Source organism: Chamaea fasciata, unplaced genomic scaffold, assembly GCF_029207755.1.
Source record: "Chamaea fasciata isolate MVZ Bird 193981 ecotype frontalis unplaced genomic scaffold, bChaFas1.0.hap1 SCAF_7, whole genome shotgun sequence".
NCBI classification, from domain to species: domain Eukaryota; kingdom Metazoa; phylum Chordata; class Aves; order Passeriformes; family Sylviidae; genus Chamaea; species Chamaea fasciata.
Genome location: NW_027094092.1, coordinates 54,456,584 through 54,474,072, shown reverse-complemented (window position 1 = coordinate 54,474,072; position 17,489 = coordinate 54,456,584). Strand labels below are relative to the sequence as shown.

The following is a 17,489-nucleotide window of genomic DNA, read 5'->3' as shown; positions in this document are numbered from 1 at the left end:
TATGAGAATATGCTCATTGTGCTAAAGAACTTTGAAGAAATAAGCATTTTCTATTTTGTTTAAAATTAGTGGAGATGAAGAAAATCGTTGTAGTTAGTAATCTAGCTTATAATACAGAGTATTAGTACACTTTTTAAAGTAACATCTGAAATATTTACTGCATTTTGAAAGCACCTTTAACATTAACTACGTGCACAACAGAGGTCTCTGTGGTTTTCTTTTTCTTTCAGTCTCTCCTATTGCATCTTGCATATCGCTGCTTATTGCAGCAGTTAAAAAAATAAAAGTACATATCGGAGGCCGTGTGAGTGTTTTATTTTAGGTAAGGCAAGTGTAGGGGAGTGTGAACAGGAAGCGCTGGTTGAGCGGGGTGACTCAGAGCGGGAACTGCATTGTCACACAATCTCCCGGAGCCTCGGGAAGGACGGGGCCGGCTCCTGGAATCCCGGCCGGCCGGCAGCTGTGCCGGCCTGGACATGGAGGGGGCAGCTGCACAGCCAGCTGTCGTTTGGTGTGAATCATACGGCCGGGATGCTGTAAATAGACCGACGTGGGGTAATCTAATACCTGGCAGCCTTTTGATTTTTACTGCAGGCCCTCTCCCTCGTTCAGATAATTAAGGGGAATAATTAGTGAATAAAGAGAGGCAGAGTGCAAACAGTTGTTACATGAAGTGCCTTGATGGTTCTTTTTTATGTGCAAAATCTTTATATCAAGATCTTGCTTTTGTTAAACTTGCACTGACTTTGGCTCTTTTACCTTTTTATTCTGAATCGCAGGAATGTAAAGCTCACACAGACACTGTGCAGCAAGAAAACAGGGTGGTGGTGCAGTTGTGGTTTGTGCTCTTAGCAAGAGTAAGCAGCTCAGTGCAGGCCCGTGCAAGGAGTAAAGATGATAACTAAAACCTGAGGACAGGGTCTGGAACATGAGATGCTGGTGTCAGCTACAGACAACTGCACAGGAGACACAAAGTCTAGAGAAGTTCTTGTAACATCCACTGCACAAGCCACAAAACTCTCCCCGCTCCCTTCAGCAGCCCACTGTGCAGGAGATCAGAACTACACCGTGGCAGGGCTTCTCTGGAGCAAGTGGGAGAGGTGGAGAGCGCTGCTGGGGTCCTGAGTCTCTGCACCAGCCTCTGCTTTGCTAGGTAGAAGTGTCCAGGGGAAGGGAAGAATGAACTGTGCTGGGCTCCTTTTGCTGTGAGACCTGGCAGAAATCCACCCCACTGACTGTTCCTGTGTTTGCAGCCCTCTAAGCAGAGGCAGAAGTGCCTTTGGAGCCAGGCAAAGGGTTGGAGGGGAAGCATTTCCAGACAATTTGGCTGCCCTTTTACAGCCTTAGAGCTGGTCAAATGTTAGGAGTGGTGTTCTGGCCCTTAGTGTTTAATGTCGATTAGTCATTGAGTATTTGTGGGTGGTCTTTTAGGATGTGCAGAGCCACCTCTTTGGGATGCAGGTTGAGAAGATGATGATGGATATGTTTGGCTTTTTGCTTGTGAAGGAACAGGTTGATGGCCTTTTCTCCCTGTACTGGCTCCTTGGTGGGTTGAGTTTTTTTCTAAAAACTTGGATCCTGTTTGGAACAGTTTGTGATAAATAAGTGAGAGTTTAACAGCTGGCTCTGTGAGAACAGTTCTTGGCCTTTGGACTTTAAAAGGTTGTGCTTATCATGACCATAATGTGAGGGAGGGTTGGAGAAGAAAGACAGGGAGCCTGCTGTAACATACTTGCTGCCTCCTTTTCCCCCCTCTGCTCACCTATGGTGGTGAGCATGGATGCCAGTTCTTTTCACATGGTTCTTCTGCAAATACTCTGCAGGCATATTTGGCTGTGTTATGAAAGATGGATTTGCTGGGGTAACTTTTGCTTCTTAAGTTCTGTTTTCATGCCTGATTTGGGAGTATCTTCTAAAGCCTTTTCCTTCCATTCTGCAGGTTCTGGAGGATAACGACTACGGCCGTGCAGTGGACTGGTGGGGTTTGGGAGTTGTGATGTATGAAATGATGTGTGGCCGGCTCCCTTTCTACAATCAGGACCATGAAAAGCTTTTTGAACTCATCCTTATGGAGGAGATCAGATTTCCACGCACGTTGTCACCTGAAGCAAAATCCCTCTTGTCAGGTTTGCTGAAGAAAGATCCTAAGCAAAGGTGAGGCTGTTGCTTAATCGTTGCACTTTTTTTAAGGTATTTGAGACAAAATTGTAATTTAATTTTTAATCCATTCAAAATGATTATCCAACAAGATGCAGTAAGTGAATCTACTAATTTATTTTTAACTTTTTGTATGAGCTGACAGCGTAAATAGCGACATGAAGCAGCTTTGGTGCTGAATTTCAGAGTATGGTGGCTGCCATTGAAGCAAAACTATAGCCTGGGAAAAAGCAAGTTAACCCTACCTTTGGCCATAGTGAATCCAGTGGCTGCTGTGAGTTATAAGGTGCTCTACACCAGGTGCTTTTACCTTCTGTTGCAGTTGAGACTAGTGTCAACCTTTCCTGAATTTTTGTCTAGATCTGTGCCAGTGATTTAGCATCCTGCTTTGGACAGTAGGTGGTGGTGTTTGTACCATGTTTGTGGTGGAGTTTATACCATGCTCAATTGACTTTTCCCATTTCCTCCTTTTATTTTTGTTTTTGTTTTTCTTTTATTGCTGTACTTTTAAAAAAATAACCCTTGATTTAAAAACATAATGAAAGCTCCTAATGGCTAACAAACAAAAAATAGAACAAGATCCAAAAAGGATGTTGACCTCCACACAGAGATAAACATCAGTTTAAAAACCTGCCATCTTGTCAACCCAGACATTTTTAAAACAAATAATATTGTGACTCTGCCCCTGATCTCCTGTCCTGAACCTTCCACTGTTAATGGACCCCAAATAGGAAACCTTTCATGTGAGGTGCAAGCAGAGAATTCCGGTTTGCTTTCTGGTGTTTGTTTAGTCTCCGTGTGCGCATAGCAGGAAAATGGGGTTTGCCACTACCCGTGTACTCGTAGCAAGGATTTCTGTCATCACTGTATGCTATGTCCATCACTGTTTTTTTATGGAAAATCCTGTTGGGAGGTCTCGTGATGCAAACCCACAGTTTGTAACATTGGAGGGCTCATCTTGGTGGTGCTGTGGGGACCTGCAGCCCGGAACGTGGCCAGCCCTGTACAAGGTGGCAACAGCTGCAGCCCCTCCTGAACCCGGCGCCTGTGAGGGGAGCTCCAGGAGAAGGTTGTGTAATTGATGAGCAGCCCCCAGGCTCTGTGCTCTTTGAGCCTGGCCGCAGCCCCTGCCAGCAGCATTCCTGTCCAGTAAAGTGCTGGGTTAATGCAATTGTGACCCTTTCATAGCTTATTCAGGTGGGGCCTTTCAATCACTGGGAACACAGGCAGCATCTGCTGCAGTTTGTTCTTAAACGAGCATCTCTGATGAACCAAAATGCAATTTGTTTACAAACAAAGGACACCCACTTGTTTCTAATTACAAGATTTTCCCAATGCCAATAATTACTCCACAATATGCTCACTTAATACAAATAGCCACTTCTTCACATGTATCTTCTGCGGGCTTGGAAGCAGCACTGCACTGATCTGGTGGACAGATGATTTACATGCTGCTGATAGAAATAACTGTTGACTAGACAAGCCTGCACACATGCCTTATTGTAATTATGCCTAATTACACTGGTGCTTCCCAGGCTTTTTTGGATCATGGACTGTTCCTAAATACTGGTTTCTCCCCAGTCACTGTTCCCATAGCTTTTTAACTGAAGTTGTGGTTCGGCAAATCCCCTGCACTTTATGACATTTCAGGGAGCTTGGAGAACTGATCTGGAAGCACTAGAGGTAGAAGTCCTGCATTCTGCCCTTGTAGTGTTATGTTCTTTTTCTGGGTGGTCTGGGTGCTGGGGTGGGCGCCTGGCATACTTGGTAGTTGACTCACAGTGAGCTCATGGAGCCATATGGACAAAAAACAGCGAGAGAGCTACTGAAATACATTCACTGAAAAGTTATATAATGTGTGATAGTCTGGTGCTTTAGGGAGCCACTGCGTAACTCAGCAGAAATCCCCTCTTCCATAAAGCCCAGTGATGGACAGAAGTTGGTATCATTGTAATGTTTGTGGCAGAAAGCATCAGAATTGGAAGCATAACTTTGGATGAACTTCAGGGGGAGATGGAGGAGGCAGCCAAAACCATGAGAAAAAGGAAATTGGGAATGTTGTCACTTCGCCTAAAATCATCAAAAAAAAAAACCTAATCAACTCAACAATACAGGTTGATATTATGAAGCTCAGTTCCAAGGATAGTTTAAGTTAAATATAAAGGAACTAGGGAACTGTGATCTGTGTCAGTGAATAAAATCTAAAAAAATGACCTGTTGTACTTGAGCTGGATTTGTAGAAGCGGTGTTAGTACTCTGTGTTCTGCAATACTAGTTCAGTCTCAAGCTCCCAGGCATATGGAGAAAATGTGAAGAACAATAAATTGCATTCTCCTTTTAATCGTGGCTGTTTTCTAAATTTGGTCATATGAAATCCATTTTGTAAGAGAAAAGGAATTTTGAAGTTTCTTTTGGGATTGATAGAAGTTTATTAATCTTGTAATGTGAGCCCTAATTTTCCTAAGAAGGAAAAAATCTATTCTGTAAATATTTCCTGTTAATGTGACCTGAAATTCCCCTTTGCTGCTTTGTGACATGGATCAAATGAAAGAAGGTAATCAGAGCAGTTTTTCATACGTGAAACAACAAAGGTTTTACCTTTTATTGTTCTTCCTCTGGCTGTGGGGACTGCAGCCTTTGAAAGTGGGCATGGATCAGAGAACCCCGTGTAAACGGACTGAATTTAGATGGGTGGATGGGTTTGTAATCAGTGTCCTGCAAGCTCTGGATCTTGGCATGTTTTTAACTTGAGAGAACTTCAGGATGGTTTAATTTGAATTTTGCTCATCAGATTTCTCTACATGCATTAGTCCCTGTCACAGGCCAGGATTGTTCAGCCTCTCTCAGATGGTGTTTGTCACAGGCTACTTCACCTGCCTCTGTGGTGCTGTTGGACCTTGCCATTTAGCAAGAACAAGAGGAAGGTGATGCATCATTTCAAAAACACCTCTTTAAAGATCTGATGACTTCACAGATTTGCAGTTGTGGCTTTGGGGAGCTGAAGGTGCTCCCTGGGACCTGGTGGTCAGTTCTTGCAGTCACATGGAGATCTGGTTCTTTGTTCTGCCCTAGCCATGATGGTTCTTTCCATATCCGCATGAAACTTTGGCCACAGATGTTCAGGAGTGTCAGTCAATCAAGCCCTTACTTGCATGAAAACCAAACTCCTTGTTTTTTTTCCCCTAGTGAAAGGAGGAGATTGGTAGTTGAGCTGTGTCTGTGTCCTCTGTGCTGCACTGCTGCAGGAAGGTTAGATGGCTCTTGAGCACCCTTGCTCTCAGGCACAGGAAGGTGTGAGAGCTGCTCTGCTGGCGTTGAAAGAGTTAGAGATGACACTTGTGGCGACTTCAGGGGCCTGGAGGTGGTCCCAAACAAACTGGTGGCCAGCAGAAGGAGGTAACATTGAAGAGCGTTGTCCTCCTGGACAGCACACTTGGATGCCTTGTGGACATGCAGGGTTTTGGAGCCACACATGACAGGTGACTTGTGTTTGCTCTGGAATGTGTGTGCCTTGAGTAGGAGAACGCTTCTGTCTCCAAACAGCTCCAGTGTCCTGGGTATCAGCTGAAGTGCAAAATGCTCAAGTCTTCATGTTTCACCAGGTGCTTTGAGACAGACTGAGATTTAGCTGTTGTGTATGATAATTTTAGTCAAAATCAGTTCTGTCCACCACGATTTAGACAGACTCAAACAGTTCACCCACAGAGATCTAAATTGAAGCTGAGAAGAACATAAAAGGCAAGTTTAAAGACTTTTTTTCTCCCAGCTTTCCAGAAACCACTATTTTAGAGACTTCCCGGGTTTCACCAACCTCAAACATGACTCCTCTGGATTACTAATGTTGCAAAGTGGGAGCTTTTTCAGTGCTTTTTGATCTACCATGTTTGTGTCACATGCATGTGGTTAATGAAGAAGTGGGAAAGTAAAGCTCAGCAAAGAGCTGGCAGTTAGCTGTATTAGGCTTCCCAAAAGCTTTAATCTCTGAGCAGGAAAGCACCCAAAGACTGTGTACAGGGCTTTGGGAAGGATGTGGCTTTTTCCTTCCAAATCTGGAGTCTTCAAATCATGCTGTTCTCAAAGCCAGACAGAGCTTCTCTGTGCCGATTGTGCCAGTCAGGAAACTGATGTGGATACAGCTCCCAAGTCCTTCCCTGTGCCTATTACAAGCCTTGAAGGTAAGGGCCATAGTAAAGTTGGTGTCCATCTTGACTGTATCAGAGAAGGAGAAATGGGAATCTGTGTGCTTGAAGCTGGTGAACACCCAACAGCATTTGCTGGGCTGTTGTTCTTGAGCCTGGTGGGGTTGTTTGTGCTGTTGTAGAACCAGGTTTGGGGGCAGGGGTGACTCAGAGCAATCATGTGAGGACAGGGCTGGAAAACTAGAGGCGTGCAGGTTTCTTTTTAAAGAGCTGGGAATGGACTTGGGAGCTGAGCATTGTTTACTTTTTCATGGGCAAATACTTGATGCCATGAAAAATAATGTATCTCTAATTGCAATTTTCCTATGTATTCATAGACTATATACATTTGTTAAAAAATACAGTAGAACAAGTTTTTAAAATTATTTCTACATGATATATCTGTGGAATGATCGCTGATTGATCTCAGTTTATGGAGCACAGACACTTGTCATTAAATGGTTAAAGAGACTTAAAAGCAATATGCAATTTCATAAAAATTTAAAATGTGAAAATAATTTCATTTTAATATTGGTGTTGCACTTTATTAATAATTTTCACTTCTGGATTTAACTAAAGAAAGTCTCTCAAGTGTAGATAGAAGTTGGGTGAATAACTAGAATTGTTGGGCGGTTAGGTTTTGAGTGATGTTTTCTCTTGTTTTTCTTTAAATTGCTTTTTGGCCTCTACTTTCTATTACATTTCTTTGTATACTGTAAATTTCCGTAGACTTTGCTTTTCAGGTCCTATATATACTATTTTTGGTTCTGTCTGAGGACTTAAGAGTGCAGAATTTATCTTTATTATCCAGGAATCTCTTCAGAGCTCTTATTTCTGCTGCATTTTTCTTTATTTATTGTGTGTCCCTGTGAAAGACAAACCTGATGCTCTTTACATTCTCAGTGATACCTAACATGATTTTTGTGTTAGTTGCCAATTTAATTTTGCTCTCCTTGAGAGAGACCTTTCATAGTAATTCTGGAAAACAGAACTGTATTTTGGAATAAATCCATATCAAAAATACGAGGCTTCTATTCTTTTGCCATTCACTTTGACTGGATTTGTCTTATTTTTAAAAGGTAAGTAAAACATATGGAGTCTTTCTTGGCATTTCCCTGAATATGTGTTTGCCCTTCATGGAACACAGGCTCGTATTAGATAACATATTCTGCAAAGCACTTGTACATGGCTGCGGCCGGCCTTCCTGCCTGCTGCTCTGCAGAGCTCCATTCAGGAGCTTCTTAGCTCAGAGTCACTGCTGAACTCTTGTGCAGTCTGTTGACATCTGTGGATAAAGAGGATTGACTCCACCCTCTTCATCAGCCATCATCACTGTGCTGTGGAAGCAACAAGGAGCCTGGTAGAGACTTGGCAAAGCCACTAAACCTGGGGTGAACCAGCCGAGAAATGATTACTCACAGAGTTTGTTTCTGTTCCCAGGCTGCCCTGGAGTTTGTCTCTGTTCCAGGCTGCTGTGCAGCTGTAGAAAGTGCTGCCAGGCAGATAGGAGAGCCCTGGTCCAGCTGGGTTTGGCCCCTGGGGCTATAGGGTGGGTTGGTCTTAGAGCTCACCTGGGGAGGAGAGGGTCACCCAGGTACTGGAAGGCTGGGGAGCTGTTCCACTGCACGTTTCCTAAAGGATGATGAGGAGCAAACCCCTTAGGTCACTGGCACTGGAATGGAAGAGCCTCTGGGACTGTCAGGCACCTCTGCTGCTGGGTGTCTCTGGTACAGCTCTGCCAGTTTCCCTTCTCTGCAGATGGTACTCGGGCATGGCTGGGGGGTTGAATGCATCAGGATCCATTCCCAGTCAGCACTGAGTACAAAGTGTCACAGTATTTGACTCTTCTACTCTGAACTGTCATCCAGTGCTGTCCCAGCAGCATTGTGCCTTCACTCTGCATTCCAGAGCATACTCAAGCTGTAAAAATACCACTTCAATGGGTTTTAGCACAGCCTTCATATTTTCTCTGATATTTTGAACCAAACCCCTCCCCTCTCTCCCCAGATAATCATGAACTGGGGCATGGGGTTACCACACGTGGTCCAGAGGACATTCAGGGCCAGATGTGCAGCAGTGGATGAGGCCTGGCCAGGTCTTGGCTTCAGGCCCAGAGAACAGGCCTTGTCCCTGATGTCTGTAACAGTATAACTCTAGTCTAGGTCTTGTAGAGTCATTGCTTCAAGCTCTTGAAATGGGGTAAATATCTCAGTTTGCCAGTGGCACCAGGCATGGGAGAACAGGCAGAGATCAGCCTGGGTGAACGTGGTAACACCTGAGCTTTGTTTTAACCTTGTTACCTGAGTCTCTTGCTGATTACCCAGTATCTGTTTTGTTTTCTCGATGCCTGCCTTTGCTTGCAGATGCGGTTCAGTCTTTTAGAGAACATTTTAACCTCCACAGCAAAATTTAAGCATCAGTTAGCTCAACACTGCAGCTAAACTGATTGCATCTATAAGCTGTGTGGACAGTTTTATTTTGGAATAAAAGTGCTTTATCTTGATATACCTCAAGTCAATAAAACACCCTTTGTGCTTTCCTGAAGCCAAGGAGGAGGAAAGATTTGCATATGCTATGATATTATCACTGCAGTTGTCAACTGTTTTCTTTAATGGGAATTTAAATCAGGTTGCATAAATCAGTTTGCCTTAAAAAGACTTGTCTCTCTTTCACTTCAAATTCAGTTTTACTGCTGGCATCACTGTGCTCTAGAAAACTGTAAGGGGTAGTTGCATGTTAATGTAGAGAGAAGGATCTGTGCCTCAGACCTTTTCCTTTACAGGATCTGCTGTGGTCCCCAGGACAGCATCTTTTCTGAAGGGCAGGTCTTTTGAATTGTGGTTATTATTTTTTTTTTTTTGTCTAAGAGAAACATTTTTTCTAATTCTGTTTGTTAGCCTGTGTTTGAATCTTTCAGTCGAACTGTGTTAAAGCCTAAAATAGGCCTTGCACAAAAAACCAAACACATAGCAAATGCTAGAACTGCTCCCAAATGCATTATATAAACTCAGAATTTCTTCAGTACACTGCAATAAAAATTGTATTAGAAAAAATAACTGTACTCAAACATTTAATTACTTATTTTGCCTCCTACAGGTTAGGTGGCGGTCCTGATGATGCCAAGGAGATTATGCAGCACAAATTCTTTGCTGGCATTGTTTGGCAAGATGTATACGAGAAAAAGGTATTTATGCAACTGTTCTCCAAAGGTGAATTGTAGCTGTGGATGTATCAAATGTGTCAAATTTTGTTGCTCTCTAAAGGTACACAGAAACCCTCCACAGAAGGGGTTTGTAGTTGTTTTTAGCTACAACTAAAAATACTGTAATCCGATTACTTCTGGATTTTTATTTTGCAATGATAGGAGTATCTCTTAATGAGATACCTGGTTTTATGGCTGAATAAATAGGATGTAATCAAAATAGCTTCCAAATTTAGAGAGTGTATAAGCTTTTAAAATGGCTTTTCCTGCAAACTCTTGCTGCCATTTCTTGCTGTTGATTGATGCATCCCTTGCAAGCCCCGAGTTACTGCTGGTTCCTGAGCATCTGAAGCCAAGCTTCCTAGAAGCAGTAGTAGAAGATAGGCTCTTCTTTCCCATTGCATTTTTCCTGCCTTTTCAATCTAATGTCAGCATTCAAGACAAGTCCTTGACAGGACAAGTGTGGGCTCTTACATCAGTCCAAGCCTAATATTGTTTTTGTGTGTGGCAAAGGACTGATACGAAGTGTCTGCACTTCATGGTGTTTCTCATGGGTTTTCCTTGACACGCTCTGGGTTTGTTGCCTTCGCAGTGGGTGCCACTGAAGTCAGAGAGCCCAGCCCTTCCTATAAGAATGTGTTTCATCAGTTGTCTGTGCCTCACTGCCCCTTCCTTCTCAGATAACTGTTTCAGTCTTTCAAGATGCCCTGCTTTGTGCTTTAAGGGTGGTGTGCTGTTGTCCTCTCACGTTCAATTCTCAACAGCCACATTTTCATAACACTCGTGAAATGCAGCCAACTAAAATGTGGGTCTGCTGATTCAAGGCTCCCATCTACTGGTGCCACATGGTCTCACTCAATCCCAGTCTTTGCTGATTTCCCTCCTTCCTCAGCACTCCCTCATGGTATCAGATCTCATTTGATCTCTCAATACAGTGTCCCTCCAGTCAGTGGGAGCAGGTAATAAACTTGGCAGAAACTGAGTTCCCATACTGTAGTGGGAGCATTGTCCAGTGCCTGTATACAGCTACAGAGAGGGCTCTGTTTCCTTCTCTTCCTTCACTTCCTCACAGGTCTGTGTGGCTGAAGGAGCTGAAAAATCATAAACCAAGTTTTTGTGCCTTGAAATTGTGGATAAAACATTAGACCTCAGCCCTTTTAAAGCTTCCCTTGAGGGAGAGCTGCATGCAGTCATGAGGGCAGGAGAGAGTTCCATGGAATTTATTCAGTATAAACTGAAAAGTAGATCTGAATTCCTCTTCTAAACAGGAAGTTGTCCCCATTTTCACCCAGCTGACAAGCTGAATGCTTGAGTGTTTGCTGGTTTTATGCAGTTCAGGGTAAAAAGCTGACAGTGGGGCTCAAATGTTTTGAGTGAAGTTATTTGTCATTTGGTAGTAGTCCCAGTTCCCTGAACAGAAGAGAAATCACACAAGCTGGAGGCAATGTTCCCTTTATCCATAGGACTGAGAAAGCCTTCATAAATTGTCACATAGTGGTACTGATTCCGATTATTCTGAAAACTATCAGGAAATTCCAAATACTTGGATCTTTTAGAGAAAACTGTGTGCTAATTGAGACTATTCCTCACCTTGGCCTGTCCAGGGTTAGGATAGATAACCAGGGATACCTAGATCCTGGATTTGCTCATGTTCCATTAGTGTTTGCATCTGAGGAAGTACGCTGTGCAAATGAAGAGCCTGTGAGTAATTGCTGCCTACATTCTGGGTGGTGCAAAGAGGGTCTTGCAGCATTTACCTGAGCTGCAGTCCCATGGATTAAAGCTGGATTTTGTTAGCTGCCTAGAGGTGTTTTGTGTGCTAAGCTTGGTTCCCCACCATTTCCAGTAATGCTGGGTATGTGTATGAATATGGGCTTGGGTAATCCAGAACATTTGCTTTGTAATTAAGCTTTTTGGAAACATAGCTTTGCCTTAAATTACAAGGAGCTTTGAATAACTGGGGTTGTCCCCCAAATTTAAAATGTTTATTAGCTCACTTGGAAGAGTACTGACTGTCTCTGGTGCAGAGAAAGGTGCAGTTTAATTTGCAGTATTTTGTCCAGCCATAAACAAAACATATGCAAAGAGGTTTTAATCACATGGGGCTTTCTTTGTGGTCCTTTTTCTCTCTTAAATCAGCAGGAGCCTGCAGGTACCAGTGCTGGTCTGCAGCCGTGGGAGGCTACAGGTGGCACCTCCCTGCCAGTTGAACTGCAGAGCTATTGCAGTGACAGCTTTTCAGTAAAGTGACATATTTGCTTGTTAAAGCCAGCGTTGGAGCTTTCTGCGGCTTCCCCTCTGTTTCCAGCTTAGCGCTCAGAATTTGACAGCTAGGGGGAAAAGATGTCTTGTGGGTGCATCATAATCTGTCTCAAATTGCTTTTAACAGATACTAAAATAAAAAGGAAAATGATACAGGCAGTGCTAGCCCATTCCACATGTGTGCTGGCTTGGGATTGCTGCTCTGAGTCGCTCCAATGTGCTCAGTTCAGGTGTCTGCTGCAGTGCCCAAGTCCTAAATCACTCCGTGCTGTGCACAGCAAGCAGAGCAACTGGGGGCACTGTCAGTGCCAAAACCACCATTAGCTTAAAAGGACAGATAGAGCTTCACACACAGACACATGCACAGCCTGTCAGAAACAAACCCAGGGCTGCTCTGGGAAGTAGGCAGAAACTGCTACAAGGAGAGAGAGAATAGAGTTACATGAGTAAGAATCTTCATGCTCCACAGGGCTTTTATATGTAATATGTTGGTGTGATTTGATTGAGAAATGTTATTAACATTATAATGTGAAACATTCCCTCTTCAGTAGCTTCAGGGGACTGCAAGGCTCAGAGTGACTCCTGACTCTGGGATATCCTATTTCCTTTTCCTTTTTAAATTGAGGACATAAAGACCGCTTCTAAGGACCTCGTATTTTTTTGTAAGGGTAATGTACCCAGCTCCTGTAAGCCATTCTTGGGCACAGAGAATTGTGAGTAATTAGGAAAAAAAGATGATGAATATATACTATAATTGTGCTCTCTTATAATAAACAGAGCTTTTATGCCCCTAAATTTTTAAAGATTGATTTTAAACAGTAAATGCTTCTTTGTAAGTGGGAATGCTGCCTTATGTATACATTACATTTCTTACAGTCTTTACATTGAAAATGAAGGCATTTGATTGGATTGCTGTTTGTAAGATAGGACACTGTTTTGTGCTGTCAAAACAGATCAGAAAGACCATCCTGGTGATAGAGAGCTTAAAACCAATGTTTTTCTTATTTGCTTACTTGACAAACAAATGATTCTTCACATCCAAAGAGGAGGCAAAGTCAGGGGTGGGGAAGAGGTGTTTTGTTTTCTGAGCTGATGTTTTCCAGGTCGTGGTTTGTGTACAAGTGCAGAAGTGATGTCTTGGGGTCATTGCATAATTCCAGTTGGAGCAATTTCCCGTCCACCTTGCTAAACCTCTCCCTGCAGTTTGGATTGGAAGCTCCACGCTTCCTCAGTCGGGCTCCTCAGCTGCCGCCCGGTGTGGGTGTGGCTGCACGCTGTTAAAAGACGACCACGTGTAACCGCGGTAGTGGGCGAGCGGGATCCCGGCGCTGTTCCCTGTGCTCGGGAGGGCTCAGAGCCGTGTTTACATCCTGCTCCTGCTGCCCCGTGCAGGGGAAGGGTGAGCAAGGTCTGAATCCCAGCTCCATTGCCCTCCAGAGCTGTCCGTGTTCCAAGTGTGTGCATCTGTATGCAGCCAGCTCCCCATCCCGCTTCCCAGGCGCGCTCCTCCTCCAGCCCCAGTCAGGCAGCTCTGCTCCATCTGGAGCTGCTCTTGCCAGAGCTTGCCTAGGTACACATGGATGATTTCCAGCCTGTCTGCCCAAGTGAGGCTCAGGAATAAACCCCAACAAGTGCAGCTCCTGGTGTAGCAAGAGGAGCCTGTTCAGTGCTGACTGGGCTCAGGTTTTTGTAAGCACTCCAGGTTTTTGAAGTTCAGAGTTGACATCAAACTGCTTTTGGGGACCAGGAGTATTAAAGCTTAGTGTTGCTGCTGCCTTGGCCCAGATTCTGCTTGGCTGGTCAGACCTCCAATGTGAGCTGCATGGGCACAGTAGCTCTGTAGCTGAAACTTTTTGGTGAATGTTACAACCCTTGTGGTGATACACAGGGTTAGCTGATAAGTTTCATATCACTGTGCATCTTTCTTACTCATTTTCATCCTCTTTAAGCATAAATCTGACTAGATGAGGCTGACAATTTCCATGTAATTATGTGGGGAACTAGTATGTGCTGTTACTTTTAAACATAGGTGGTCAGCATGTTAATACTTGAAGAGATTTTAGGATTCTAGGTTTCTTTTGTGCTGTTAAATCCTAGAGAAAAAAATGCCTTAAATCCCCCATAAACAGGAAGTGTACACCGAAGTAAGTGCTTTTTACAGTATATGCTTCCATCTTTGTGAACCGGTGTTTTTTAGACATTTTAGGAACTTCTGGAAAAAAGGCACTGTAGCTTTTAAGTATGTCAGGTTGTTTCAAACAGCACTGCACGAACCTGTAAATGGACACTTTTTTTTTCTTTTCATAGCTTGTACCTCCATTCAAGCCACAAGTTACATCTGAAACAGATACACGATACTTTGATGAAGAATTTACAGCACAGATGATAACAATCACTCCTCCTGACCAAGGTAAAGTTTTTCCAAATGTTTCTCACTGTGTTCTCCACACCACCAGAAATAATCTGCTATGATTGGTCTCTTCAGCCCCTATGAAAAAGCATCAGTGTAAACTTGAGGGTTTTCCATATGTATTTGACCAAGAAGTTGGTAAATTGATGTGAAACTTTCTACATCATTCCAGTTTTGGAAATGAAAAACCTGTTTAATAAGAGTGAAATTATTTGTACTGTTGTCCTTTCCAAATCTGCACATTCCCAGTGGAAATCAGTGATAATGAGTTTTGCTCATGTCCATATCCACATGCACTGTGTATATGCAAGCAGTCAGTTGAGCATGGGCTAATGTCCATATTCAATCAAAATATTGTATTTTTGTGAGATGTGTGTTTGATGCTCTCAAATAGCAATTGCCAGAAATTCAGAACAGTGAATGTGGATTTAAGCAATGCAGCGTCTAGCAATTTCAGATAGACATCTGAACATCTATTTTCTGAAATAACTTCACCGTGCATTATCTTATTGTTGATCTGCTGAAAATTAAAAAAGGTAGCAAATGTTACCTAATGAGTGGGTTTTTTTTTCCTCTTTCAGATGACAGCATGGATTGTGTAGATAACGAGAGAAGACCTCATTTTCCTCAGTTCTCCTACTCAGCCAGTGGAACCGCTTAATGTTTTGCCATTCAGAAACAAAACAGACTGCATTTTGGGGACCTTACTTCAATGGACACTAGAGAACTTTCTATATTATTGAGTTACAAACTGTGTTTGTATTACGACTTAGGTGAATTTGTAGGAAGCCTCACAGATTCTGTATTTAAAACAATTCTTCGATGAATTTTTGAGAAGGAGAACAAATCCATTCTTTTAAGTATTATGTCAAGGCTTTTATGCTGAATGACCATAGGTTTTTAAGAATATACACCAAAACTGTTTACTTTAGAAATAATTAAGGTATTCAACATATCAGCAACTCTGACCAGAAAATCCCCTTATTTTATTTATTTCATACAGTTCATTATCTAAATACAGAATCTGCATTCTGAACAATTAGATTTATATAGGAAGATATAAGACTTTAGTAGCTAGTGCAATAATATAAGCAACAAAGTGAACAAACTCTGGAGGGTTAAGGTTCAAACTCATTTTGGACAGCAGTGAAGTGTCATCCAACTCCAGAAAACCAACTATAGGAACAGCATTAATGGCCTCAGTGAGGTAAATCAAAAAGCAAAAGTTATTTTTGTTATAACATCTGCTACAAGACATTACATATCAAACTGAATCCAGTGGGATTGCCACGCCGTACAGATGAGTATTTCATTCTAGACAGTGCATTTAATTATTCCATTTGTATAGAATTTAGGAATACTTCATAGGATTGGCTTCTCAGAACCTAGAAAACACTTGATTTACCAATCTAATATGAAAGGCAACAACACAAAATCACCCACTTCCACCACTGTACAGAAATACCACACAGGTCTAAGTGAGAAATCATCCTCATGAGCGAGTCAGCCAGACACGAGTACATTTGGCACTGAAGTAATGACTTGTTGCCGCCTTTTTTTTTTTTTTAATGAAAAGATATATGAATATATATAAACACTTAATGATTTTTTGCGTCATGCCAGATCATTTCTTCTTTCTTGAGTGTGCATTAAAGGTATCAACCAACAGTTCATGGTGCCTTCTCACTCTTGAAGATTCAGTTTTAACAGTGTTTCCCATGTGTAAAAAACAACTAGGTTGAAACTTCATATGTGTTTGAATAATAATGGTGTTCAAAAAGTGAACTTTTTTTTTGTTTGTTTTTCATTTTTAATCTTAGTGGGAAATTCCCCACACCCTATTTTTGTTGTATCATGTTTCTTTGTAATTTTCATAAAAGCAGTCTTATTCTGTCTCTGCTGCAAATAAAGTTATTCCATTGTAGGTTGCGTTCTTTAAATTGCGCTTTTTTTTGTTTTTTTTATTCGCTTGACTGTATAAAACATGATGACATGTATTCCAGTTAAGTAACATTTAATATTTTTATTTGAAAGGAAGTATATTATGCAAACCGTCTCTTCCACTCTCCATCAGACACTGCTGTGCTTGCACAGGCAGCCCATCATCTTGACTTTTTTTTAACAATCAGTTCTAGTATTTTTACTCATGATATGAAAGTTTCCCTCCCAATGCTTAAATAAAATTGTTTTAACCAGTTAGGTTCTTATTTCTTGTAGTAGGAGCCTTCTGAATTTGTAGAGGTGCAATAACTGCTCCAGTTTCTCAAGTTTGATGTGTGTATCACTGAGGGATTCAGGTTGTTCTGCTCCTCCTCAGTTGTTTCATCTCTGTGCTGATCATTATGCAAAGATAATTTTGGAAAATGCTTGTTCTGAGAAATGCACCCTGTGCCAGGAATAAATTGTCTTGAGGTGAATGAGGACTGGCCTTGTTTTGCTGCCCTCCTGGTGCCAGCAAAAGGCACCTGATCTGCAAAGGTATTTCTGTTCCACCACTGGGGCCAGTCTGTGCTGCACAGTCTCTAACACTCTCCAGGCACTGATGTTAATCACAGCTGGGAGGTGGGTACAGAAGGCTGGAATGTCCTTTTCCAAACAAAAATACAAAGAACAAGATATGAACATCCAAGAACAACTGCAGTGTGCTTCAGACTAAGCAACAGGAGTTGGAACTGTGGGAAGCCATTTAAAATCCAGCAGGTATTTTGGTTCAAAGAATAAGCTTTAACAATAATTCTTTGGTTCAAAGAATTGTACTGTTTTCAGTGCAATTTACTGCATGTTTTATGCAAGGAGAGAAGGGGGAAGAAGAGATCTGTGTCTCTGTAGAGTCTGGTGCTGGACCGTCTGTCCCGTTCAGCAAGTCTGATCTAACTGCTCTCCCTCCTTTGCTTCCAAGTCTTCATCTACATCTCCAGCCAGCCCAGGGACCAAGTCCAAGGAAACTTCTGCAAGTCTACAAGTCTTGACAAGTTCTGAACTAACACAACTTCGTGCATCCAAATATAGGCAACACAAGTGAGCAAAGGTTACCATAATCTGCCCCAGGAAAATCTGCTCTGTCAAATGCAGCAGCAGGCATGGATCAGGTTGTTTTGTTGAGGCTGATTATGTCTCAGTATTTTTCTGCCAGTTGTTGCTAATGGATTGTTTTAATTCCCTTATATAAAATGAAATTAATAAAAAAAAAAAACCTGCTGAAAATCTCTGAATCCTAGTATTGTTAGCAATCGAGAGCTCTGAGGGCCGTACCTGAATGCTGGCTCTTCTGGACACATGC

General features: G+C 42.4%; 1 protein-coding gene across 3 annotated transcripts in view; it reads left to right on the top strand.

Annotated features, from left to right (window-relative positions):
- The window catches only part of AKT1 (AKT serine/threonine kinase 1), a 77,497-nt gene extending 61,093 nt beyond the window's left edge, over nt 1-16,404 (top strand). For all 3 annotated transcript variants that reach the window (XM_066188942.1, XM_066188943.1, XM_066188944.1), the window contains 4 exons: nt 1,940-2,154; nt 9,432-9,519; nt 14,107-14,209; nt 14,791-16,404. In XM_066188942.1, coding sequence (XP_066045039.1) covers nt 1,940-2,154; nt 9,432-9,519; nt 14,107-14,209; nt 14,791-14,870 — 486 coding nt within the window. In that variant the 3' untranslated portion in view covers nt 14,871-16,404. The remainder of the gene's footprint in view (nt 1-1,939; nt 2,155-9,431; nt 9,520-14,106; nt 14,210-14,790) is intronic.
- The last annotated feature ends 1,085 nt before the right edge of the window (nt 16,405-17,489 follow it).